Source organism: Lolium perenne, chromosome 6 (genome assembly GCF_019359855.2).
Source record: "Lolium perenne isolate Kyuss_39 chromosome 6, Kyuss_2.0, whole genome shotgun sequence".
Lineage (NCBI taxonomy): Eukaryota > Viridiplantae > Streptophyta > Magnoliopsida > Poales > Poaceae > Lolium > Lolium perenne.
In genome coordinates this window covers 184,118,519-184,145,597 of record NC_067249.2, presented here as the reverse complement: position 1 = coordinate 184,145,597, position 27,079 = coordinate 184,118,519, and the positions used below count along the sequence as shown (strand labels likewise).

General features: G+C 49.3%; 3 protein-coding genes, 1 long non-coding RNA gene and 1 other non-coding gene across 5 annotated transcripts; 1 reads left to right on the top strand and 4 right to left on the bottom strand.

The window, feature by feature from the left end:
• Positions 1-2,116: 2,116 nt before the first annotated feature.
• On the bottom strand, positions 2,117-4,206 carry LOC127306717 (amino acid transporter AVT3B). Its single transcript, XM_051337412.2, has one exon. It carries the CDS (start codon positions 4,003-4,005, stop codon positions 2,719-2,721), a length of 1,287 nt encoding a protein of 428 aa, XP_051193372.1. The 5' UTR covers positions 4,006-4,206; the 3' UTR covers positions 2,117-2,718.
• A 7,449-nt stretch (positions 4,207-11,655) lies between these two features.
• LOC139832110 (uncharacterized) lies at positions 11,656-12,541 on the top strand. Its single transcript, XR_011746695.1, has 2 exons — positions 11,656-11,917; positions 11,997-12,541. It is a non-coding gene; the product is annotated as an uncharacterized lncRNA (long non-coding RNA).
• Positions 12,542-12,615: 74 nt separating this feature from the next.
• Positions 12,616-14,052, bottom strand: LOC139832109 (uncharacterized). The gene is made up of 6 exons (XM_071821605.1): positions 13,945-14,052; positions 13,747-13,879; positions 13,343-13,675; positions 13,189-13,272; positions 13,008-13,109; positions 12,616-12,939 (listed from the first exon to the last, which is right to left on the bottom strand). The coding sequence occupies exons 3-6, from the start codon at positions 13,616-13,618 to the stop codon at positions 12,616-12,618; spliced, it is 786 nt and encodes a 261-aa protein (XP_071677706.1). The 5' UTR covers positions 13,619-13,675; positions 13,747-13,879; positions 13,945-14,052.
• Positions 14,053-17,292: 3,240 nt separating this feature from the next.
• Positions 17,293-17,364, bottom strand: TRNAT-CGU (transfer RNA threonine (anticodon CGU)). The gene has a single exon. It is a non-coding gene; the product is annotated as a tRNA-Thr (tRNA).
• A 2,383-nt stretch (positions 17,365-19,747) lies between these two features.
• LOC127306718 (HMG1/2-like protein) lies at positions 19,748-21,540 on the bottom strand. The gene is made up of 7 exons (XM_051337413.2): positions 21,383-21,540; positions 21,187-21,279; positions 21,007-21,064; positions 20,864-20,908; positions 20,345-20,422; positions 20,165-20,263; positions 19,748-20,064 (listed from the first exon to the last, which is right to left on the bottom strand). Exons 1-7 carry the CDS (start codon positions 21,421-21,423, stop codon positions 20,047-20,049), a joined length of 432 nt encoding a protein of 143 aa, XP_051193373.1. The 5' UTR covers positions 21,424-21,540; the 3' UTR covers positions 19,748-20,046.
• Between the last annotated feature and the right edge of the window lie 5,539 nt (positions 21,541-27,079).

The following is a 27,079-nucleotide window of genomic DNA, read 5'->3' as shown; positions in this document are numbered from 1 at the left end:
CCGGAGGACGTCCAGGCGATGCGTGCCTTCTACCTCGAGCGCAAGGGGGTGCGTAAGGCGAGCCGCGTGACGAGGAGGATTGACAAGGCCGAGCTCCGCTCCTTCATCCTGGCGCAGGAGGCTGGCCCTCAGACAATCAGCGACAACGACGACAGGTCCATCCTGTGTTTCCTATTTCAAAATTAAAACACTAACAAATTTGGAGTGAATTAAAAATAAAACGTACAGTATTAGCCACGTGCGTCTAGAGGGTGCACAGCCGCTACAGTACTAGCCGGGGGCGGCGGTGGGCCCCAGACGTTAAACCCAATTATATGTCCACGAAAACTTTCAAAAAATTTCCCTCTCTCCACCTTCTCCAGTTTATACCTCCTCCGTCTCTTCTTTCACTCCTCCACTCTTCTTTCTTCTCTCCCCCACTTTATCCCCTCCACCTCTTCCACTTCTTTCCCTCATTCTCTTCACATTCTTTCCCAAAGATGACCACCACCTCTAGCGACCACCTCCTCTCTGGCAACGAACGGCGACGACCTTTTCTCCAACAACGGCAACCACCTCCTCTCCGACGACCACCTTCGACGCCCTACTCTGCCACCGCTCTATCACCGTCGGCGACCTGCTCCTCTCATACGACGACGCCCAACTCCGACGCCCACCTCCGATGCCTTGCTCTGCCACCGGCGATACCCTGCGCCCGGATCCTCTCCTATATCTCTTCAACGCCACAAAGAGGCGACATGGAATCGATTGCTTTGTTTTTTTTGTTTTAGGGTGTTTTGTGAAAAATCACGTGGACAGTTGGGCACTGCTGCCCATCTTTTTTAAAAATAGCCAACAAAAAATAGTGGCAGCGGACGAGAGCACGCAACTAGTAACTTATTGGAAGCGTGCAAGACGCGCGTCGCATGTTGCGTACACACGCGACTCGTAGGACCTTACCACTGGCGAGGTACTAGTGGCGGGCCAGGGGCCGCGGCTGGTAGCCGAAAACGGCACGTGTCTGGTAGGCTTTTCCCTACTAGTGTCCTCCACTCCAGCCTCCTCCTCCTCCTCCAAATCTGGCATCCTCCTCCACTCGGACCTCCTCTTCCGAAGACTCTTCCACTCCCTCCTCCTCCAACTTCTGCCCCCTCCTTCCACTCCCTCCTCCTCCTGCTTCTTCTCCTCATCCTCTTCTCCTCCACTCGGCCGATCCTTCCTTCCTCTTCTTCAACTGCATGTGGAGCTTCCCATCACAAAGAACATGCTAAGATACATACTAGAACGGAAATATAAAAAACAAAAAAAAAATCCAGACCTAGATCTAGATTCAAATTTTAAATTTTTCCAATGGCACACCTCTTTTTTTTTGCGTACTGGTGCGCCTCGACGAAATAGCAGTTGGCGCACCAATGAGCTAGCAATAGCGCACCACAATGTGCGTCACTGCTACTTCAGTATTGGTGGTGTCTCCGGCTACACCCGCCCGCTGTAGTCCTTAGCAAGATCTCAACATCAGAAAGATGGCCATAGATCACGATAAGAATGGGCCCATTCCAAAAGAAAATAAGGAACTCACGAGATGCAATCTTTCCTGCCTGATTATTTGTAAGGCCAGGATGGTGATCGGTGAAGGTTTGGAGGAAAAACGTCGCCGCTACTAGTGCGATGGAATGGAAGCCGTTCAACGGCTGAAAGTGCAGCCCTTATCTGGACGACGGTGACAGCTTGGATCGTTGCGCTATGACAACGAGAGAGTTGTACTATTTGTGTTCGGATTAAAAAGGTAGAAGTGACAAGAGAAAAGTGAAGGAAAACACAGAGGAGAAGATAAGAACAGATACTTCGCCTGATAAGCTTCCGAGGACTGATCGGCCATTGAGGACTACTGAAGCTTGAAGAGCCGGTCTGCGCTTTGCTTCTTTTTGGTTTTCGTATTCTTTCAAGATTACAGATTGGAAATGGATGACCACAAGAATAATCATTTTAATGAGAATACTCCATTTATTCAGAAGTTTAGGTTCTTATGCATGTACATACGGCCGGTCTGCTTTTATCTGGACCTGAATGCAATTGATTGATGCCACAACAGAACCATAATCTCTCGGAAATGTCTGTCATGAAACAATTGACGAACTCAAATAAAACTGGCTCGTAGTTCCAATATTATTCCTTCGGGACCCTTTACAAGCTTGCTTGCTTGGTTGGTGCATACAAAAGTTCGAAACGTATAGAATGCATGAAATACTTTGACAAGCAACGCAATGTAGGCCGTCCAAATTGCTTGCTCAGCCAAATTAACCCCACACACACACACACACACACACCAAGAAGAAGAAAAACAGCACACAATCAACAATCTTGTACGCTGAGGCTACGGCACAAGTAACTGGAAATCATGCCCTTTCATCGAATCCATCCTGCACTGCAGCTGGAACATCTAGGACATTGGGAAGACATGAAAAATCTGTAGATACAGATTTCTACATGCCCATCCATTCCAAGCAACACGTATCCTAGAATAACAATCTGAAGGAGAAGAAGTGCATCCTGCAATAACAATCTGAAAGAGAAGAAGTGCGAACGAATGCAGGCAAACCATTTCCCAGATCAACAGATTGCTGAGCCAGGCAATTCCCCTCTCATCTTCTGATCCCCTTGTGCTTCTCCGTAGTGCGTGGATGAGCCCGATGCACCGACCAAAATAATCGTCGGCGCACCGGCGTAGCGATCCATGAATCAAGCGCTGGAAGAGTGGAAGATCTGCACCAGCGACGAGTAGGTGCCGAAGACGGCGAGCACGAGGCCGAGCACGACGAGGAGCGCGTCGCTGAGAACCGCGAGCCAGCCCATCTCGGCGCCGAACACCTTGAGGTGGAAGGTGGCCGGCAGCACGAAGCCGAGCAGCACGCATACGCTGCTCCCAACGAGCGCGAGGAAGTCTGTGAAATTGGGCACGAGCATGGCCGCGAGCGCGACGGCGGCCACGAGCGCCCAGCGCAGCCACCAGCAGTAGCGCTTGCCGCGGAGCAGACGCTCGGCGACCTCGTACACCGGGTTCATCATCACGGGCATGGTGAAGAAGAGGTTGACGCAGAGCCCCAGCTGCACGGCGGCCGACAGCCAGCCGCCGCCGAGGTTGGTGGTGATGATGTCGCGGGTGGCGTCGCCGAACGCGGCGTAGCCCATGGCGCCGAACACCCCGTACATGGCGGCGATGAAGGCCATGGAGAGCCCGAGCGTGGCGCCGAATTTTTTCTTGTCCGCGGCCTCGGCCTCGAGGGGCAGGACCATGCAGACGCCCTCGAATGCGTAGACCGAGACGCCGACCCCGTAGAGGAGCGCGCCGGGCGGCCCGAACGCGGCCACGGTGGGGCGCGCGGCGAGCCAGACCGACACGTCCTGCCCCACGACGACCCCCATGGCGCCGAGGTCGACGACGTCGGCGAAGATGCTGAGCGGGGCGAGGAGGGTGAGGGTCCTGATGGAGTTGAGCCCGAGCTGGAACGGCAGCATGGCGTAGAGGAAGAGCGCCTTCGGGGAGAGGAGGGCGTTCGGGGACGGGGCGAAGGCGGCCGGGTAGAGGTGCGCCAGGGTGTTGGAGATGAAGATGAGGTACCCGACGCAGAAGCTGGCCTGGCTGAGCACCAGCATGGCGTCGACGGCGTGGCGGCCCGGCGCGCCGAAGACGGCGGCGCCCAGATCCCCGAACGAGGCGAGCGCCTTGGGGTGGTGCTCGTCCGCGAGGCGGCGGCGGCAGGCCACCAGCAGCATCATGCAGTGGAAGGTGAGCAGCGCGACGGTGAGCAGCAGGATGGACCCCGCCGCCCACCCCGTGCGCGAGAAGGTGTAGGGCAGGCCCAGCACGCCGGCGCCGACCACCGCGATGAAGACGTTCGCGAACGTCTTGGGCTGCGACGACAGGCCGCCGCCGCCCCCTCCTTCCGCGCTGCCGTGGTGCGGCAGCAGCGGCGCCGGGTCCAGCCGCGACGACGATGAGCCCGCCTCGCTCTTCCCCAATCCCATTGCGATTGAAATCGACACTAACAACGAATCGAGATCGCCGCCGCGAGAGGCAGAGGATGGAACCACGAACGCGCGAGCTCGATGGGATCTCTCCTCTCCGCGGTCGGAAGTATCAGGAAAAATCTGGCGATCTGGTGACGGAGGAAATAGATGATGAGAAAAAGAGGGAATGGCTTTTTGGGGCTCCCGGTGCGGGGGATTGCCGGAGCTTTTGTAGACGGGGGAGCCATTGCGGGAAAAAAATCATGGACCTGTTCCACGAGCGTGTGCGGTTTTCTGCGTCCCGCGGGACCACCTGGAGGCGCGTGGCGGTGTGTGAATGGTACCTACTACTCCAAGATTGCCATTTTTTAAACGGCCACGTTTCCAGGTGTGAATTCGTACAGTCTGTACATGGCTAGCATTTTCTCCAATTTTCTATGGAAGTTTGTGTTTTCCGTGCATTTTCTGAATCTCAAGTACTCCGTAGTAATATTGTAAGGTTGTGCTCTGTACAATTAAAGATGAATTGTGCTCTCCCATTATTAGTTTCACATTCTATGTGTTGTTATACTTCTTCTTTTTTTCCTGCAAAATTAAACATCAAACGTTTTATCTCCACAACAACAGTTTTAGCTTGTAATATTTCATTGTTTTTTTATTAATGCGTACATGATTATTTTGGCGAGGAAATACCTATATGTGCAAACATCCATTCGATGATTTCGCAATTGACCCACCTCAACATTATTTTTGAATGAAATGTTTTCCTCCTCTCCCTTTGGGACTATGTAGCCAATAGAATTGTGGAGGCAGTGTCGAAAGAAAGTGAATGCACAACCAAGGACACGACACTATGGCACAGAGCTCGTATCAACTAAGGAAAGGACGATAAAATATCAAATGGTTAGCGTAGAAATTTTAAGGAAAATAACCAATGGTGATGTCATCGAACATGACGGCCTCGAAAGCTACTTAAGGTGGTGGAAAGCAGGGACGGAGCCAGGAATGGAAGATAGGGGGGGCGAAAATTATAAGCATCAAAATCGTAGCTTTTTTTAGTCTCACAACACAGTAAAATTTAATAGGTCTAGATAATCAAAATATGTCTGTTTTTCTGAAATATGAATGAACTTACGTATCTATCAGTTTGAACTCGGCTTTACGAGCACGAAGATCGAATGTCTCAATAATTCCGTGAACACTAAATTTTTCTGCTATTGCAGTTGACACTGAAAAAGTGATCACTTACCGTAAAAACCTCTCAACCATTGAATAATCAGATGACTTACCGATCTTAATTATTCCCTTTGTCAAATCAGCAAGTGATTTGCAATTTTTGATCTCTAGATGGTTGGATGTATCAAGCTTGAACCAATTAGCTTGAAAAAATTCTGAATTTCGGCTCTTTTGCTCTTCATGACTACACAAGCGAACAATACAAAATCCCTAATTAATCTAGTGTACAGGGATAAGCTCAAAAACAAAGAGATCACCAAATCCAGGAGATCTGGAGATGGTCAAACAAATCCAGGAGATTACATACGGTGATACGGGAGTAAACAACCTTTCTTCCTTCGCTGATTTCCCCCATCGTCGCTCATGCTGTGCAGCCGCCAGTGACTCCTGACTCGGTGGCGGCCGGCTGGATGCGAGGCGTCGGCCGGTCGGCGCGTCCAAGTCCGTAATGAAACGATCTCCTGGTCGTGCGTGCTAGGCTGCTAGCACCTAGCGCTGCTCAGGTTTTCCTTTTCCCTGTCTAGCATCGAATGGGCTCTTCGTTCTAATAATCTCTTGGGCTTAATTGTTGTTTCACGACATGGGCTTAGGCAGGTTTTTTTTTTTTTTTTTTTTTTTTTTTTTTTTTTTTTGAACAGGGGTCGGTCCCGAAGGACCTAGAGCTTCATTAATTTTCGTCGGTGGAAATACATCTTACAGATAGGGCCTCAAGTACACAAGAAAATACACACAAGCCCTTACAATTTGCATCTAGGACCTCAAAGTAAAACTGGAAAAAGCAATCAAGTCCCGCTCCTTCTCCACCGTGACGAAACTGGAGCTTAGCACAGCCAACCTCAACGTCTCCGGGGACGACACCACTTGGGACGTGGAGGCGGGAGCCTGCTGCACTAGAGCCGAAGGGCCTCCGAAATGGCATAGCAGCCTGGAGGTTGTAGTAGACCATCTGATGCCGGCCGGAAGAAACCGTAACCGACGCCTGAGGTGGGAGCGGTCGCCTTTCGACCATGAAGAACAACGGCGAGCTCGCCGTCGTGAGGAAGCTCCCAGGAGAAGCATCGTCGCTCCCCTGCTGCAGATCTGGACACCACCAGGCAGGGGCAAGGAAACCCCTTTTTTGCTCGCCACCATGACGAGTGGAAAAAGAAGGCTCCAAGATCCGACCGAAGGCTCCAGAACTACACAGATATTCAGCCTTATTGATGGAGGATTCCACTGCTCTCTTCCTCACCACCTTCGGCTTCCCCCAACGAAGCTCCATGGCGAAGAGGAGAACAGCAAGACAGCATGGGATCCGGCCGGAGAGATCCCACGCCAATCTCCTGGCATATAGCCAACTACCGGCAGAGAGCCAAACATCCATAAAGGAAACTACCTACTGCTATACAGGGACGGGTCCCTCACCCAGCTCGTCGCCGGCGACCGCCGGAGAGGAGGGGGAGGGGCCAAGCGGCCCGGATCTGGAGAGCTCTGGAAAGATAAAGGAGGGTTCGAGAGGAGAGGATATTTTTGGGAGATCTTTGGGTGATGTGAGGCGGGGAAGGGGGCAGGTTGAGGTTGGCTTAGGCAGGATTGGGGCCGTTTGACGAGAACTGACAGGATAGGGGGGGGCGAAGTAGACTGGATCAACGGAAAATTAGCGATCTGGCTACTCGTTTTCAAGGCACGAGCGATTGGTTAGGGGGGGTCTCGCCCCCGCTCGTCCCCCCTTCCCTCCGTCCCCGGTGGAAAGGGAAATGGATGGCAGCGGCGGCGGGAGAAACATGATATAGGGTAAAAGTTAGTGGGCAATTGTACATACGCAAGTAGGTGATATTGGACAAAATAGTCGACTGCTTGTTTAAATCTAATGATAGAGCAATTATCGTTGAGAAACATGCATGGTTTCTTACAATAGAAAAGGTGAATTATGTGCCGCTCGTTCCGCTCTTGGAGAAAATAGGTTTGGTTGTCTCCTAAAAATCCCATAGCAGAGAAAACATCTCAGTTGTTCTCTCAGAAATAGGAAGAGGAGTAGCAAAGAAAATATCTCAAGCATTCTAAAAATACAGGAAGACAAGTAGGAGAGAAAATATCTCGGGCGTTCTTTCAGAAATAGAAAGAGCAGAAAATATCCCATCGCCTCACACCATGGAGAAAATTGAAAAGGTGGATATTTTTCATGCAGATTTTCTTTCACAACTTGAGCGTAGAGAAAACCTATACACTGTGATCATGCTATTATTTTCCTGCTGATCTTGGCCGATAGGCAGCAGTTTCTTCTCGATATATGATATCCTATTCATTTAACACTCCACCTCAATTGGTCGCGTGTTCTTATTAGGAGAACGATGTTTTTTGTCGGAATTAAAAGAATAGCATTGATCACTTTCATTTCTTTAAGGCTGATCATAGTGGGGAATAACTTAGACTACTACTAATATATGTCATGTTACTAGTCTAGGTTACTACCTTCATAGTGGGTAGTAACTTATATGGGGTGTCATGCATTGTATCATTTATTATGTTGTAGACTCATCTTGTCTTGAGGTGTGTGATGTTATGGTAACATAGCTAGTTACCACCTCACTCTATTTCTTCATTTATTAGCATGTCATGTCAACAAAATGATTTGAGATGTGTGATGTTAGTGGCTATGTTACTCCCACTAAGGCGTTTGCTTTCCTTTTGTTACTAGCATGGTTACATTCAACACTTCCTCAATCACTGGCTCATTCTCTCCCTCGTTTCAAAAAAAAAATCACTGCTTCATCCTCTCGTCTCAAAAAGAAAACACTGGCTCATTCTCGCAGCATTTTCCAGGACTAGCGTACACGAGTGGCTGCCGTCCGCTTCAGACAAGGCGGCACGAGCCGACAAAGACGCAATCAAGCTGGCCGTGCTTTGGCAGCACACTGCCATGGAAAAGTTAGCCGACGTGAGCATTATTGGACACATCGCAGAGCAAAACGTTGATATTGATAAGTAAAGAGTACGGACCCTGTGTTCGTTCGGTTGTGGTTATCATCCCATAAATAAACAGGCATGTTTTGAGTGGGAGTAGTCAAGTTGGCTTCTTTTTTCTCGAAAAGATAAGTTTCTTTTGTTGAAGTTGATGTTTGCTTACACTTATTTGGAGGATGTTGCTTCTTGCTAAATGGTTAGAGTTGTTGACGATAGTTGTTTGTCCGGAAGTTAGCACAGACGCACATAAGAGCATCTCCACTCGTCTCCCCGACGAGGCCCCCGAACGATGTTTTTTCCATCCGGACGGTGAAATTCGGTTCAGTCGCGTCCCCGGTTCCTCGATTTCGTCCAAATTTGGGCCTAAATTCATCCGACGATCCCAGGCCATCGCCGGCCCCCCGGGGAGCTCTCGGGGACTCCGGACGAAACAAAAGCGCGCGAAACGGCGAGGAAACTTCCCGCGCGTCTGGTGGCCCCAACTTGTCGGCGAGAGACACCGATCGTCGTCCTCATCGCATCGTCTTCCGCGCGCTGTAAAAGCCTGCCGCCGGTCAGCATTCGCCGGCCGCGTAGCATCCACGCGGCGAGTTAATGCCGTCGCATCGGCTTCCGCGCACGCATCGTCTTCCACGCGTCATTAATCGCCGCCGCCCCGCCGCGCCTATTTAAGGCCACTCCGCTCGCCGCGACGCCCCTGCTCCACTCTTCCTCCATTCTCCCTCCCCTGCTCCACTCTTCCTCCACCTCCAACGATGGCGTTCTCCGACGACGACGGCGCCGCCGCCAATGGCTTCCCCCGCCGGTCGCTCCACCAGTGGGAGGGCCACCTCCTCCACCAGGCGGGGTACCCCTGCCTGCCGGACACGAGGCCTCCCGGCGGCGGGTGGAGGCTTAGTCATGGCGGCGTACCAATCCCGCCGCCGCCTCGGGGCGACGCCCTCGACGCCGCCATCGAGGAGGCGCGGCTCACAATGACGGACGAGGAGCGCGCCGACCCGCGCCACCACCCCGACAACTACACGCGGTGGAATTCCTACTTCCTCCGGCGGTGGGAGCGGGAGCTGGCGGCCTACGACGGCCCGCCGCCTCCGCCTCCGCGCAACAACGCCGCGGGACGCCGACGTTGGTGGAGCGCGCCGGGCCGGACGCTGGAGAACGTCCTCGAGCACATCGAGGGCGGAAACTTCCCCGTGCTGACGACGACGGCGACGACGGCGACGACTACACGGTGTTCTACCGCCATTTCGGCATGTAGAGCGCCGTGTTTTAAAATTAGCAGTTGAATTCCCCTAGCCGAATTCGAAATATAGTCGAATTCGGCCTCTATGTATGAACTTCGCCCGTTATATAGTAAATATCATTAAATTCGCCCGTTTTTAGCCGTAGTTTGTCAAGTTTCCATTTTTCAAATTTGCATCGTCGTCTTCGCCTGGGCACGCGGCTGGGAAACTACTCCTCCCCACGCCAAATCTTCCTCCAATCCGGACGAAAATTTAGCCGGATTTGGGCGTGGGGAGCGCCAACGAGTGGGGATGCTCTAAATCTCCCCAGTTCTGATTGGAGAACATCTGGAGGGATTCCTTTATAGTTTAGGCTTTTATCTCGCCCAGTATTTTTTTTAGAGAATTAAATTTGCTACTTTTGAATAAAAGCAGCTTCTAGCTGATCCCCTAAACTTAAGTTCCTATAAAAATTATGTGGATTTTTTGCAATTATACATGAACACGGCCATAAAAATCATTAACATGGTTATATAAATTCATAGCATCACTCATACAAATCCTTAGCATAAGCATGATCATACAAATACTTAGCATGATCATACAATTTTGTGTGTGGATTTGTTATAATTATACTCCGGCATTGGAATGTATAACAAGAATATAGCACTTATTTAATTAAGGGTGGTGCTAGTGATCTAGAATCCCCACTTATATTCAACTTACTAAAACACTCAAGAATTTGTTGCCAAAATCCATCAAACGGTTGCTTTCTAATTTTTCCGCGTAATGCCTTTTGAAATTTTGGTTATTCCATGTTAAATACAATGCATTGTCGTCATCGCCACAACACGGTAGGCCAGCCTTGGCGTTTTGAACACCAAAGCACGCGGCATGTATGATGTATCCATCTGTCGCTCTAGTTTGCCACCAAGAAGTTGCATTCTCCGGTAAATAATTTTTGCATTTGCTTTTTTTGCTTGTGTGTCCCAAAAAACCACCGAATATTGGGGGATTTTTTTTCATAGTGATCCTCGGTCCATTTGAGCTCTCTTCTTTTGCTCTTTTTCATGGGACTACCTTGTTGGCATTGTCCCAAGCACCATTGTTGCCTCCTCGAGGTGAGAAGGGAACGACGCTGTCGTGGAAGATTGCGGCACTCCTACGATGGCGGGAGTTTGACCGGGGATCAGCTTGCCCTCGTTCGGCTCCATGGACTCAGCGACGAAGACAGATCCAACGACGGTGGCTGGGGAGCGTGGGGGGATGCGAGACATCGGGAAGTCAACGGACGGGCATTGGCAGTGGAACCGACATGTCAGCTTGATTCCAACGATTCGGGCGACGATAGCCTCCAGCAAGCGACTCTGGGTGGGGTGAGAGGTTGGCAGAGGCTTCCAGTGTCGACAGAGGCTGCGGGGTGGTGCTAGGGTTCCTATTGGGGACGTTGGCGTTATCGGGGAGGGTTCCGTTGAGGGTGAAGCTTATACTTGACCACTGAATTGAGGAGTAAATACAAGGAACCGAGCGACCAACTCTTACAATTTTTACTCTCTAAACATCGGCTAGGTGCAATTTAGGAGTAAAGCCAGAATTATAAGAGATCATTTAGAGACGTTCTGGTAGAATCAGCAAAATGCTAAAACAGTCACCAAAATGCTGATGCGATTGAAATTTTGACAAAAGAGACCACCTGCCCCAATTCATTGACAAAAAGGACCACCTGTGAGCCAAATTGACAAAAAAGACCACCTTGTGTGTGGCGGCAGCGCCCCCAGGCGACACGTGGAGGGTGCCGCCGGACTAGGTGGCGGCAGGGGCCCGCCGTCGAAGTGTGTGGCGGCACGTTAACCGCTGCTGCTCGCCGTCAGGCCGCCGTCCGTCGAGGTGGGCCATGCCGCCATCGCATGGGGCGGCAGGGTGACGTGGAGGATGCCTCCACACCCGGTGGAGGCAGGTCCCGCCATGATTCGGCCGGCCGACATGTGCTGCTGACACTGACTAAAGAGCTGCTGACACTGACTAAAGAGCTGACTGCACTGATTTAAAGGTCTGCTGAAACTGTCAGAGTTTCCCGCTCGATACAGGAAATTAACCACCGAAAGCGGCCTATATGCGTAGGAATTACGTGGCCGATACAGCAATTAGAGCACCGACAGCCGATACCAATAATTCTGCACTAATTTTTTGGTACTGTTCACACTAATTGAAGGCTATATAAGTCGGCTTCCCCGCATAGAAATCGAAGCAGCAGGATCGAGTTTGCCTTCTCCGCGTCTCTGTTTCGTGCGTAAAATATTGGAGTGAGTATGAGTGTGCCTTGCTCGGACCAGGATTTTAGGCCGATGAAGGGGAAGAATGCAAGCTTGCCACCGGGGGTGAGAGCAGAGAGGTGTTGGTGCGGCCGCCTTGCGAAGGTGAAGGAGGTGGTTGATTTTTCAGATAAGTTCGGCATGAAATATTTCATGTGCGCGAGCTATGATCATGATCCACCCAGACAATCAAGTTCATCGTCCTCAAGGCCTGCGGTATGTTCTAACAGCATGATTAAAAAATTAATTGTATGTCATTAATTTTTGTTTATTAACCGTATTATTTGTGTTGTAGTCTCCCCCGCCCCTTTGCATGTGGTTTCATTGGATAGACCAGGAGCAGCCGGATTGGGCACGCCGTGAGGTGGAGGAAAAACAGCGGCGTGCATGGGCAATGTTCCATGAGGAAGAGCGTTTCGAAAAGGCTATTGCTAATGATAAAGCAGAAAGAGAGAGACAGATACAAAAATTAAGGGCGGAGCAAGCTCGAAATCATGAGGTGAATCAGAAGAGGATGGATGATGAGGTTGCACGTAGGTATGCAGAGGAAGAGGTGCGCAGAGAGGCCCGTGAAGCGGAGAGGAAGAGATTAAGGGAAAGAGCCGTCGAGGCGCAAGCGGCAGAAGAACGCGGCGACAAGTCCGGAAAATGGCCACGGTGGACACAGGGCAAATAGAGTGATATGTTGTACTAGCTATGTATGTTAATTTCTGTTTTACTTTCGCGTTGTATCTTAAAATTCGTTGCAGTTATTATGTTGTATCTTAAACGTTTTTACTTATGTTGCATCTTCATTATTGGAGTTAATTTAGAAATAAAACTTATTGGAACTAATATTAATATTTCTCCGAGATACATAGAAAAATGTCTCATACATAGATTAAATGTCTGTCGCGCGCATACATAAATGTGTATCATTCCTCTCGACGACGACGACGTTGCTGCCGTGGCTTTCGACCGGAAGGCGACAACCGGGGACGAGGGGGATGAGGTGGGCGCAAACCTCGGCCGTACTGATTTTCCTCATCCTCTGTACTTGGATCATCTGCTGGTGATGGAGTATGAAATACGTATGGAGATTCCTGATTTGGGGGAATCAAACTGGCATCTGAGCTGAAAATAGGACCTCCGAAGAATTCTTCAACTATCCCGGTAACATGATCGCGAGGTTGTTGGGAAGTGCTGCCGTAGTATTGTGGTTGCTGCGTCATATCAGGCCATGTCGGGATTAAAGATTCCTGCGTATTGAATGGCCCCGTCAGAAACATGCACGCAATAATTATGTATGTAATTAACATGCATTAACCTGAGTTGGGTATTGCGATTGCATGTGGTCACGACCACGAAGTGGAGGCATATTGTGGCCTAAACCAGCTCCAATGTTGGACCACGTAGGGTCAACAGATTCCTGCGAACGTAAACGACACGTTATTAGTAGGCATGTAAATAATCACGTGTTGGTAGGTAATTATTAAATATGAGCATACCTGAGTGTTGAATCTTTGCGAGTATTCGCCTTCTGTGTAGGAGAATCGTTGTCCAGATGGATATGACGGAAAATGATCGTCCTCCTAATACAATTGGAAAAAAATGTGTCATTGTTGTAAGTTCAGAAGGAATGTATGTACGCATGTTGATTACCTGTGTGGCGCCATGGCGTTGAGATATGTGTGCTGACTGTGATCGTTCAAGTAGAGATGAGTCGCGTCGTGGATTAGATGTATGCGAGGTAGAGGGAACTGGTACGGTCGGTGTGGCGGATGGCTGGCTCACACTCGGTCTGTTCGACGGTGCCTCCGGCATATCGAATGCTCGACTGACAACATCATCATTACGGCTGCAACCAAGACGCCTAAGCCCTTTAATGGCAGTATTAAAAATACGTTTTACCATGGATTTTCCCTCCGTACTATCCATGTTGCGCAAGTTCAAAGTGTCCTGGGCGTCCTGTGCGATCTGCCTGAACTCGTCAATCTGAATGGAATTAAAAAATTAATATTGCTTATAAACAAATATTTTCTTAATTACAATTATATAACAAGTACCGAAGTGTCACGGTGGTAAGCTGAGGCCCATGTGAGGTGTGTCGGACTCGATGGTGGGGGACCGGTGAGGAGAGTCCGTGTGCTAGCGCGATACCATTCATTATACGTTGGCAGTATCTCACCGTTGTACCTTCTGCATCAGTGATCAATTACATTAGAAGGTACATGATGATAAGATGAATTAAAATATGTAATTACCTATTTTCGCGTACTCCATCGGACTCTACTTCATCAATCTATTTCGTAATCCATGTTTGATTACGCTGACTCCAGTCGAAACAACTCAGGCCTTTATTTTCTTGCCTACAATCCAATAAATTTTATTACACAATGAAATAGATTAATTGAAGTGCAATTCATTGTTTCTGTTACAGTGACCGAACTTACGTATGAACATCAGCAACAAGGCGTCTTGGTGATGGTGGGGGAATATCCTGATGCTTACCAAACTGCCGCATGACACGCTCTGGGTTGTATGGCTCAACCATCCAAATAAAGAGTACGTTGCATCGTGTGAACCATAACCGTATGTCTCGCAGCATATCTGGTGGTGGTTTAACAAGACCCCAGACAATGTACACGTCATGTTCCGTATATGGGTCCCATTTGACCATGGTCTCTTGTACAACCCTCCTCATTCAATTTGACGCATATGACTTTCAGCTGCCTTCGATCAGACTGCTTCACTCTGTGTTGCCGAGATATGGCCAACGCATACCTCTTGATTGCTTGGTCAGCCGAGTCCTTGTCTGGGAAAGTTTGCCCAACCTGCAGACTGTCTTCCCCTAGGCCTGGAACAGAGTGGACTTCATTGCTGATGGTCATTGTTTTTAAGAACTCAGGGTCCATTGGTGCCGCAACCGCCCTCCGGGAAGGACCGGCACCTTCGTCCGAGGAGGATTCAGACGAAGAAGAACGAGCGTCATCGTCCAATGCCTCCGGCAGTCCCTCCACACGCTCGCTAATATCAACGAACGCGGACCAGTATCCTGGCTCGGCAGCAAACTGGGCGACCATCTGCTCCGATGGGCCGGTGCTATGGCCTGCAGTCAGTGCCGCTTGCTCTGATTGGCCTATCATGCATGCTGCAGTCAGGGCCAAATGGTCCGATTGAACGGTGCTCGGTCCTGTGATGATGGCCATCTCCTCTTCACCAGCGTCGGTACTGCTTCCGGCACCATCATCACCTGATATAAACTGAACATACACCATGGGCTCTCCGTACATAGCAGCACCAGGTGTGCTTGCAAACCTCATGTACGTACCCCAATTTCTATCACTCTTTACCTCCCGCAAACCCCATCGGGCAGGTGTCCCATCATTCCCTCGTACGATGATGAGAGCCTCAACGGTCATCTTCTTCCCCCGCATCTCACGCCCAAACTGTGCTCGGATGCATCTTCTAACATCCAAAAATTCTCTATTGACCATATCTGTCACTACAACTTTCATCGAGTCGCAGCGCGACACATCGACACCACAAAATTCGTCGCGTACGACGTCTCCATAAAACACTAACAAAATTTCCATCGTACCTACCGCACAACCATATTTTTAAAATTATATTAGATTACAACACAACAATATTTAACATGTGATTAACATTTCTAAATAATCATAACACAACACCATATTTAATATTTTTAACAGAATTACATAATATTCGTCCGAATATGCACCATCACTTAATCTAATTAGAAGTTGATTATTCCTACGTCATATATTTCTACGCACATAAAATCACAGTCTATATATTTTCGCATGTTGCATACATAAAACATAATCTCTAGTTCGCAAATTCAATTAGCTATGTACGTTCTAATTACATGTTGCATGTCCTAATATATTACTCAATAATGACTACAGTCGTTCTACTCCCTCCGGACCAGATTAACCGGCACCATCTGCCCACCATGCAGTTTCTTTTCTCCCTGCTGGTTTAGGCATGTATCATTTAATTCTCGTCTAGTACTTAGCGAGTCCCTTCGGTGTAAAACTAAGCACGCAGGTGTGAACGGAAGCTGGCTGTTTGTTGTGTGTTTGCATGCAGGTATGAACGGAGCTAGTTAATGGTGCAATGATTGCATCCATGTGTAAACAACCTTCGTCTAGCTATGCATGCAAATTTTGCATGCAACTACAGAACATACATTAATCAAACTAATTATAGTACATAACTAATTAGGTTCTAACTACATAAATAAAATAGATCATGCTTTCTTGTTTAAATCCTTACCTTGATATCTCTGACTGAGCAAACACTTGAGCAAACAATGAATCAGCTAAGAATTCTTGGGCAGCCAGCAGAAGACATCAACTACGTGAGCAAAAACTAAAGTGCACGAAGAGAAAGAGTATGCTGATAGTGAGAGTGCAGATACTCAGCAGACAGTAAGAGCCTTATATAATCAGCTCACCTCGACAGATTCCATAATCAGCAAAAGCTAGACCACCGAAAGCAGGTAATTTGCAACAGTTAAAGCAGGAAAAAGCAGATCAATCACAGCATAAAAATCAGTGCTGCACAGCTTCCTCGCATGCGCGGTCGGTCGGGCACTGCCTCCACCGTGGTTGTCGGCCGGGCGACGACCTGCGCGTGGTCATGGCGGGACCTGACTCCACCGGGTGTGGAGGCATCCTCCACGTCACCCTGCCGCCCCATGCGATGGCGGCATGGCCCACCTCGACGGACGGCGGCCTGACGGCGAGCAGCGGCGGTTAACGTGCCGCCACACACTTCGACGGCGAGCCCCTGCCGCCACCCAGTCCGGCGGCACCCTCCACGTGTCGCCTGGGGGCGCTGCCGCCACACACAAGGTGGTCTTTTTTGTCAATTTGGCTCACAGGTGATCCTTTTTGTCAATGAATTGGGGCAGGTGGTCTCTTTTGTCAAAATTTCGATGCAATTGGGGAGGGGTCTACTTCTCTAAATGTCTGCTAGGTACAGTTTATAGAGTATTAAAACCAAAATTAAGAAGAACTGGTTAGAAACGGGGTCTTTTATAAAAGCAAGGAAGAGGATAAAACGATGGCCAAAATCAAGAAAAAAAGTGCTCCCGGTGAGGATTGTCGGCCGGGCGACGACCTGCGCGTGGTCATGGCGGGACCTGCCTCCACCGGGTGTGGAGGCATCCTCCACGTCACCCTGCCGCCCCATGCGATGGCGGCATGGCCCACCTCGACGGACGGCGGCCTGACGGCGAGCAGCGGCGGTTAACGTGCCGCCACACACTTCGACGGCGGGCCCCTGCCGCCACCCAGTCCGGCGGCACCCTCCACGTGTCGCCTGGGGGCGCTGCCGCCACACACAAGGTGGTCTTTTTTGTCAATTTGGCTCACAGGTGGTCCTTTTTGTCAATGAATTGGGGCAGGTGGTCTCTTTTGTCAAAATTTCGATGCAATTGGGGAGGGGTCTACTTCTCTAAATGTCTGCTAGGTACAGTTTATAGAGTATTAAAACCAAAATTAAGAAGAACTGGTTAGAAACGGGGTCTTTTATAAAAGCAAGGAAGAGGATAAAACGATGGCCAAAATCAAGAAAAAAAGTGCTCCCGGTGAGGATCGAACTCACGGCCTTCCGCTTACGAAGCGGACGCAATACCACTATGCTACGGAAGCCCGATTGGTGACTCTCAAATTTAATTCTAAATAGAGTGACAAGGTGCACCCATTCTCTCACTTCCGAATTCCTATACAGCTATGCTCGCTCTTCAGGCGCGACTCGAAAAACTTTGGCTGTTCCCGTTGCTCCATATCCCCTATCTGAACATACTTTGGCCGTGTTTTCCGGGAATACGTTTAGAACATAATGCAGCACTTGTTACTGATAACCCTCGACACGAAAAGTGGTTGCACTCACGCAATGTGGACAAGTGCATGTTGAACACGAGGAGCTAAGAAAGTGTTTGGTTCGTGAAAGGCAAAGGCAACATAAACGTTAACAGAATCAAGTTACGCTGTCAATGTAAATGTGATCAGGCGAACTGAAAATTCTTTGGTTGCAGTTGTAATGTTAACAAATTCCTTCTCTGCAAACGGAGAAAATCATATGAGCGCGCCAGCGGCGCACCTCGCCTCCCGGGACTTTACTAGGTGGGCACTGGGCAGGGGAGGGGAAGACAAGGATGCCCAGGGCGCTGACTAGCAGTTGCGATCTAACCAAGTTACGACCAGTGGCCTGCAATAACGCTTGCCCTGGGCGCTGGCTTATCCGTCGACATCCTTAGAGCATCTCCATTCGTTCCTAAAACTTTCTGGAACGGGCATGATATTTAATCGGCCTCAGTCTCGCGTTTCGAAAGTTCTTTTCGCTCGGCGTGGCTTAATACGTTGTCCGGCGCCTCGAGGTCGTCCCCACTTCAGAGGGATGGTTCGGACGCGGCGGATAGAGCACGAAACCGCATCGCGAGTGGCGGTTCCGACGCGTCATTGACACAGAAGTCCAAAACCCGTTGCCTACCTCTGGTCAAGCAACGTTAATGGTCTGCCGGGTTTCCCAGACGGCGTAGTGAAGCGTCTCGTTGCCAGCAGTGACGACCCCGAGGACTGCCCGGGGCTGAACGCGGCGTTCATGGCATCGTTGAACGACAAGGACGCCTGGAGAGGTGACATCAACGTGGTGATTGCCATGTCCATCCGTGACGCATGCCGATCGTCGACCTCACCCACGACGGTGAAGCTGGGCCCAGCGTCGCGGTGAAGGACGAGCCCCTCAACGAGCACAGCAAGCAGTACAACTTTCACCAGTACTATGACCCTCTGGGCGCCGCAAGTACTACTAGATTAGTTTTAGGTTTAAATTTTATCGAATTTCATTCAAATCCATGTAATATATAAGTTTGAATGAATTCGACTACTTTTAATTAAATTTAAAAAATAATACACTTTTATTTGGGTTCGCGGCTGGGTAGCGATGACCCCTAACGCGGCACGAAGCAACAGCGTCCCGGAAACACGGCTGGGTGGCAACGCCCCTCTAAGGCTGGTCATAGTTGTAAGTATTGATACTATCTCTATAGTGGGTAGTATCATGGAATAGTATCATAGTCATGCTATATTTATTGTTTAAATTTGTGTACAAGATTTGTTTAGCATTAACTTTTCACGTTGCTTGCTATGATACGGTATTTACCTATGTTATTCTAATCTCCTCTCTTCTCCTTAATTAGTTGCCACATCAGTATTTTTGTGAGATCAATGTGAATAATACTAGCATTATGGCTAGCCTAACGCAAAGTTGGCAGCGTGACATGTCAATGTTTCCGCTGTAAACGGTTTATGTTACAAAGCGAACCAAACTTATGTGCTTTAACTGTTCTATGTTGGGACAAAAGAGACTGGCTGTTTCAGACACGCTTCATAACATGGCATCTCCTCTCTCCTCGCAACACCAATAGGCCAACGCGATCCAGGAAATGAAAACAGCTATTCACGCCTACAGTTAGCGCTTGCAAATGATCAGCTGCTGGAGTCGAGATCACCAAATAGAGACGCCTGATGCAAACCCGCAGCAATCGGTGCTTGATGCTACCAGCTTGAAAACCAACAAACCACACCAAGCAGCAATGTTATGCTGTGCGAAAGGAGCAACAGCTGCCAATTCACAAACATCACACTAACAGTTATGCTACACGATCTATATTGAAACTAAACAAACAGTACAGCCAAACGTGAAATATTTTCACGATCATCTGGAAGATTTTTTCTTTCCATGCTGCACAGTTTCGCCAGCGTTAATCATCAGACTTGATCGCGACCCACTCTGAATAGTTCATCAGGAGGGCTAACATCACAAGCCTGTAACATATTTCCTACCCTGCAGCTACGAAACAACTCTAGCAAATACCAACAGACTTGGCTGGTAAAGTGGTAAGTAAAAGAGCTCTAGCGAGTTACTGAACCTCAGAAGGTCAAACAGAGCAGACAGATTCAGCAGTGCGCATTCAACTGACCAACATGACACAGAGTAAACATATCATGCCAATGCATCATGAAATTAACTACTAGGAGCCAATGGCTAGGCAGTAGTCATCAGATTAGCGAATGAAAAACGAGTTCTTACACAGGCGATTAGCAGAAGAAAAGCAACAGAACAGCTACAGCAGCATTTGGCTTTTTCTCTGCTAAAACATTACTAAAACAACTTCTCAAACCATGAGTCCATAACTCTAAGAGGGTCCCCCTCACACAAAGACGCAACATTCTACTTCGACTTCCATCATCTAAAACAGAGGACAGCAAATTAGTAAACTAACTGGGGACCCAAGACCCAATTTGCTACCTCATGCTCAGATACACTATTTACTCGTCATCGTCCTCCTGCACACAAGAGATTATAAAATTATTATCATGAACAACGCTACAAGGTGTAACTCTGATTGGCACTCAAAACATCAACCAAACTGGTTGTTTCACAAACCTCGTCACTGCCATCATCTTCGACCTCAGACTTGGATTTATCAGAGCCCTCGCCCTCCTCAACATCAGCAGTCTTGGCCTTTTTGGAGCTCGCGCTCTCCTGAAGGAATCAGAGATTTCAAATTAGCACTAAACTTTAGAACTTTACAACCAAGCGTGTCACTACATATCCCAGGTTTACCTTGCTCTCGAAGGTGGCTTTGGTCTTCTCATAGTCCTTCTTCTTCTGCCCAGCCTTCTCAACATAAGGTGCTTTGTCCTAACAAATTTAACAGGGTCATTAAACTAAATATACCCCACATAATCGTGTTGCCTAACCTAATAGAAATTAGTCGTAGGCTTATAAAACAGTAATAGGTGCAAGTTTCAGTTAACTATTTAGTTGCAAGTGAGCCTTTTCAGGTAAATATGATGAACTGACAACAAAATAAACAGAATTGTAATGGTCTGTCACCTATAACCTAATAACAACTAGTCATAGGCGTCTCTCAAATAAAACAATTGAAGATGTAGGTTTCATTTAGCTATTTAGCTGCGAGTGGTCGTTGTCAACCAAATAGGCACTGACAGAACGAAATAAGCAGAAGTTCTACTTAATAGATGTGCAACTCAGGTACGTTAAAACAGGAACAGTTATTGTGCACTAGTTATGGTGAAGATGTGTTGAGAGACTAGTTTGAGCATTGAGGGATGCACTCACTTCATCGGACATAGCGCGCCACTTCTCCCCTGCCGCCTTGCTCACCTAATAATTCAGCATGGAGAAAAAAAAACTGAGATATATAATTATATACTATATACAAGCGAAAAAAAAAGAGGAAAAAAAAGTAAAAGGTGGCTCACGTTGGCGACGCTCTTGTTGCCAGGGTTCTCCGCCTGGTACTCCTGCCTGAATTCAGACCTGCAAAACAGTAACGGAAAATACGGTGACAACCCAGGGGAAAGCAAAAGTTGGACGAGAATGCAGAACAGATCTGGAGATCTGGGAGATGGGTGGGCGGGTGTGGGGGCGAAGGGGCTGACATGAAGACGAAGAAGGCGGAGGGCGGGCGCTTGGGCTTGCCAGCGGCAGCGGCGGCCTTCTTCCTCTTGCTGGCGCCGCCGGCGGCCTTGAGCCTGCGGGAAAGGAGAATATAGATGTGAACGGTTTCGGCCACGGAAGAGATCCCTGCTCGCTGTTTGTCACAGAGTTTTAAGAGAAGCGGAGATGAGATCGTACCTGCCGTCGCCCTTGGTGGAGGCGTCGGCCTTGCCCTTCATGGTGGTGGTGGTGGTGCCGCCGCGGGTTGGGAGGTTGGGAGCTAGGGTTTTGCAGGGGACAGGACGGAGGCGAGGCCGGTTTGGGGTGAAGGGAAAGCGGCGGGGGCTGGCTGCTGGGTTTGTTGGCTTTGTGGTGCGAGCCGTTGTGCGGTGCGGGGCCGCGTGGATGTGCGTGCGTGAAACAGGGGAAAGGGACAGCGATGGGATGGTGGGTGCACAAAACGCGACGCGTGGGTGCAGAAAGCAGGCCGTGCCATGGGCGTGACAACCAAACAATGCTTGGGCCGAATGTCATGCTACTAGAAAGAACTTATGTTGGGCTCCTCTTCACCAACGCTGTGGAAAGGATAATATAAAAAATCTCAGGTTTAACATCCACAATTAAGTGAAATATTCTTTTAGCTATTTAGGAATCTCCAACGGGTCGACGTAAGTTAGACCTTAAAATCGACGGGCTGCGTCCGTTTCCGTTTACCTGTGGATATCGAAATAATCGCCAAACCAAGCGTATACGAGGCCGGCCATGTGCTTTATTCAAACTCAAAAAATCGCACACAAAAAAAGATGTTCAAATTAATTTTTAAACTAAGTTACTTCCTTAGAATGCCTCGTCTCGTCATTCTTACGGATGCGCTTCTTGCTCGTCACCTGTTTGGAAGGGCTCGTGGCGTTCGAGCGTTCGAGGAGCTTGTGTCCCCTCTCCCGACGAGTAGTCATTGGTGTCTTCCTTGTCGTCGGTGCACGCTGGTTGCGCCTCCGCCCGGGCCCTTGCCTCCTTCTTTGCCGCTGCCGCCTCCTCGGATGCCTCATTTTCCTCCAGTCGTGTTCACATGATCTCATCATCATCTTCCTCCTCCTCGTCATGGCCATCATCGGCGACGGCGCCCCCTCCTTCTCATGGTCGTCATCGGCGATGGCCTCCCCCTTCTCCTTCAGGCCGTCCGTCGGTGGAGACCTAGAGCCGCTCGACGTGCAAGTTCTATCCCACCAACGTCGCCATCCCAGCGGCTTCCTCTCGCTATCGGAGTCCAATGGCAAAGAGAGAACGCTCATGGTGTTGCTAGTCATAGAGATGAATGGCGGCGGCTGGTTGAAGATCTGATTTGTTGGAGGTGCTCACGAGGTAGGATGTGCGTGTGTGCGTTCATGGGGTGAGTGTATGTGCGTGTCTATGTAGCATTTGTAATGTGTTTCTCAAAAAACAATCCAAAAAATATACTACCTTCGTATCTTGCTGATTTATTGACTAGATTTGTGACATTTATTATGGATCAAAGGAAGTAAAAAAAAGGTTGGAGCTTATAACTCAAGGCATTGGTGTATTTTTTTACGACAGAAAGGTCTCGAAGGACCGAATAGATGCATTTCATTCCATCTATGGGTTAGTGGTTACAAATCACAAAATAGGTCCCAAAATAAACAAATACTAATAGGAGCTGCAACTTTACATAAAGAACCGTGTAACATATGGATGAAAATCAATCAGGTCCTTCTCCACTGCGTTGATGAGCTCCGCTCGACAACCTAGCCAACATCATCACCACTAGGGACGGACCACTTGGGACGTCTCTCCATGGGAAGTGCCTTGTCAGAGCAAATTGATGGCCTCTTGTAAGGGTACATTGCTCGTAAGTGTGATTTTGGTAACTAATGTCAGTATTTATGGACTAATGTTTTTATTGAGTTTATATGAAGAAATACTTCGTAGGTATTTCTTATAGTCCATGTGTTGGATTCAAGTGTGGATGTCATGAAGATAAAGATATACTTTTAGTGTTGGCATCAAAGATCATCGATTTCACGAGAATAATACATATGATCAAGATCTTGAGTGTTGAATTTCAGCAGAAGAATTCAAGATATGGCTCTAAGCGTGTGTCATGATAGTCTCATGAGTTGAGCTATGGTTGACTGAAGTTTAGAGCATGCAATCAGATGAAGAGTTCTTTATATGCCTCAACATATTATGATAGAGCATGAGTAGATACAAGGTTTACCAACACTAAGAGTGAAGATTGTATTCAACACATGAAGCATAAAAATTGTACCACTTTTGATCATGTGATCTTGTGGTAGGGTATCTCGAGAACTTATGGTTGAAGTTTGTCGTCCATTTGGTGATAATGGACTTTTGAAGATGTGTCTCATTGTAGTTTTCCCAAAGTGGTGTATGAGGGAGCAATTATGAGTCTTCATGAAGCAACAATGATCAAGTGGGTATTCCGGCTAGAATGGAGCTTGAAGTATTTCCATCAAGATCGAGCGGGATGCGCAAGACAAAGTTATGGCCTTAGTAGGTTTTCCTTTCACTGGACTCAAGGTGGTTGTTGGGAGACTGGGTTATACGATAGATAGCCACACTATCAAGTGCAAGGTTGAATGACATCATGTTCGATCATGTCCATTGAAGAAAAATTACATGAGTGAGAAGCAACAAGGGAAGCGGCCACAAGGTCAAGCTTAAGCTCAGCCTCAAGTTGAAGATATGCCACTTCCAAGGAGAATCAAGGTAAAGCTGCCCAAGCCAGGAATTCAACAAAGAAGATAAAGGGACCACATGTTGCTATGTTTGCCGTGAGAAGGGGCACTTTGTCTCTTCATGCCTCAATGGTACCTTATATAACCCTATCATTAGTTAACAGTATAATGGAACCACCTAGGAGCCTCCACAGCGTTTTGGAGTTCTTGACCGTCCGATCAAGGTCTTGGACGTTCTAGATCATCCATTCGTCATGGTGAACATCGTTGCTTCGTTTTGACCCTATCCAGCTAGCGTCACGGCCCTGCAAACGTAGCTAGGCTGCTTCTCCAGAAATTGACTTGGATGCTTTTCCGTTAATTGGGCCAAAACCACAAAAATCGCGTAAAAGATTTTGGATGGGCCTATGCGGTTTAGTTAGCCCAGTTTCTGCTCATTAAATTTCCTTCAACTGACGTTCATGCAGGAAGGCGGAGCGGTAACATAGGGGGCCTGCAGAGCCGCCATTATTATCATACGATTAAATGCAGTGTTACTATCTTTTGGCCTCCTCCCTCCAGAGGGTACTTCATATATGTTGATTTCTCCCGTTTAATCTCATCTTGTTTCCTCAAACTTCGGAGGTGCTAACTCCTCGTGTTTTCTTTGGTGATTATACAAGAATCATGGAGGTGGCAGATTTATGGCAACGGTGACGGAGGGCGATGATTAGGAGGAGGAGGAGGCGACAACGGCGGCGGTGGCGTCAACGGGCGTCTGCAGCTCTGATGCAATAGGACGGAGTGGTGTCACCTGATGCACAAGGAGGAGTCCCGAGCGGCGTAAGAGTTCAGATCAGATCGTCTTCACCTAGATCAGTCAAGTTCTTATCCTAGCGTTTCTCCTTCATCTCTGAGCCTGGCGCTCTCTGTAACTTTGCTCTGTATGGTGCACGGTAGGAGGGTCAGCGCGAGGATGCAAGATGTAGCCATGTTCTGCTTAAGGAGGAAAATGAAGTTCTGCTAATGGTACATGTTTATTCTTTTTTCTCTACTTCATTGGCATCTTATACCACCAAATTTTGAAGTATGTTATTTGGCCGGAGGATTACAACAGACTGTCTGAGTTCATCTTCATCTTCCAAACCATTTTCTTGTTGCAAACACACTTGGAAAATCACGAAAGGTTTTGTATGTGCAAGATTTCTGTAACTTCTGAAGTGGCCAGCAAGGTTCTCTTATCCAATTTCTCTTAGATTCACTGAACTAATTTCCATGAGAATAAGGATGATGCCCTGAATTTCTGTTGCAATGTGTTATGTGGCTGCTAGGGTTTGGGAGGGAGAGAGGGCTGCGAGGGCGCGAGAAGGCCGGCCGGGGATCTTGCCCACGGCCGGTGGCAAGAGGGAAGGGATTTCCTTCGTAATTTTTGCTTGATTAGATTGATACATCTCCTCTCCATATATAGAGAGGTTTACTTGACTTCCAAGCAAGGCTTACTTGACCCCTAAGCAAACCATAAGACTAACGGGCCCAGGCCCATGACGTACTCTAACACTACACCCCACCTGGACATGCAGCTCGTCCTCGAGCTGCAACCTAAACAAACCATGACTCGACGCAACACAAACCTAACACCTAAAAACGAGCCTTTTACATCTCGGCTTGTTTTATTACTCTCAACCTGAAATCGACTGGGACGCTTTATTGTCGAACCCTGAACATAAAGTGGACACCATCCGCCCGTCGGACGTGCACCTGTACAGCCACCTGGATCCCATGGAAACCAGCGGGACAAAAGGAGCTCGCGCGGCGGCTGGCGGCGGAAGGCAGTGGTGCTACGCGGTGCGCTCCTGTCGGTGACACCATGCCTTCTCCCTGCCGGATGACTGTCGATGGTGCAGACTTTGAGATCGCTGCCCGCGGGAGAAACAACATGTCCGCCGCCCATGGGGGAAACCGCACGCCCAAGATCCCCGACGCAGCGGACGAGATCGAGGTCCGTTGCGCAACGAAGCGCAACTTGGAGGAGTTGCAGCTGCAGATCACGCATCTCCCGCACACGCCGACGCACTAGGAGGCCGCGCGCAACAGCCTGCAGCCTCACCGCCGCCGACACGTGGCGGATAGCGATCCAAGCCGGAAGCGGCGACGGCGACGGAGGGAAACGGACCTGGTGGAAGGGCATCCCGGGCGGTGTCGATGTAGAGCCCGGGGCCAAGTCGCTCCCACACCGCCGAACGGCAGGGACGTCGTCAGTGGCGGTAGCAGCCGCTGCTGCGGTGTTGGTGGCGACGACAGCTGATGCTGTTGTTGCAGCTGCCCACCGAACGGCAGGGATAGCGTCGGTGAGGACAGCAGCTGCAGCGGCGGCGTTGGTGGCGGCGGCAGCGTCCCGGTGGGGAAGAAGGCGGCCGGCTGCTGGAGAAGAGGGATCCACGGCGCCGAGGTAGGGCCCGGCCCGGAGATGGTGGACAGCGGCTACGGGGACTGCAGCAGCCCGGCGTCGGGTGGCGGCGACAACAGCAGCAGCGTCGGCTGCAGCGACCCGGCGATCGCGGCGGAGGCTGCCTGGTGCGTCGGTTGCCACGGCAGCAGTGCCGCCGCCGGCGGCGGCCCGTAGGGACCGGCCAGGAAGAGGCGGATCTCCTGGACAGCAGTGGTGAGATCGCGGAGGGCTGCGGTGATCTCCACCGGGGAGAGAACGGCGGGGACGTTGGAGTGCGGCGGCGGCGGGTGGGAAGAACTCAGTGGAGGGCTGGACATGATCAAACCCGGGAAAGCTGATACCAAGTGTTATGTGGCTGCTAGGGTTTGGGAGGGAGAGAGGGCTGCGAGGGCGCGAGAAGGCCGGCCGGGGGTCTTGCCCACGGCCGGTGGCAAGAGGGAAGGGATTTCCTTCGTAATTCTTGCTTGATTAGATTGATACATCTCCTCTCCATATATAGAGAGGTTTACTTGACTCCCAAGCAAGGCTTACTTGACCCCTAAGCAAACCATAAGACTAACGGGCCCAGGCCCATGACGTACTCTAACACTACACCCCACCTGGACATGCAGCTCGTCCTCGAGCTGCAACCTAAACAAACCATGACTCGACGCAACACAAACCTAACACCTAAAAACGAGCCTTTTACATCTCGGCTTGTTTTATTACTCTCAACCTGAAATCGACTGGGACGCTTTATTGTCGAACCCT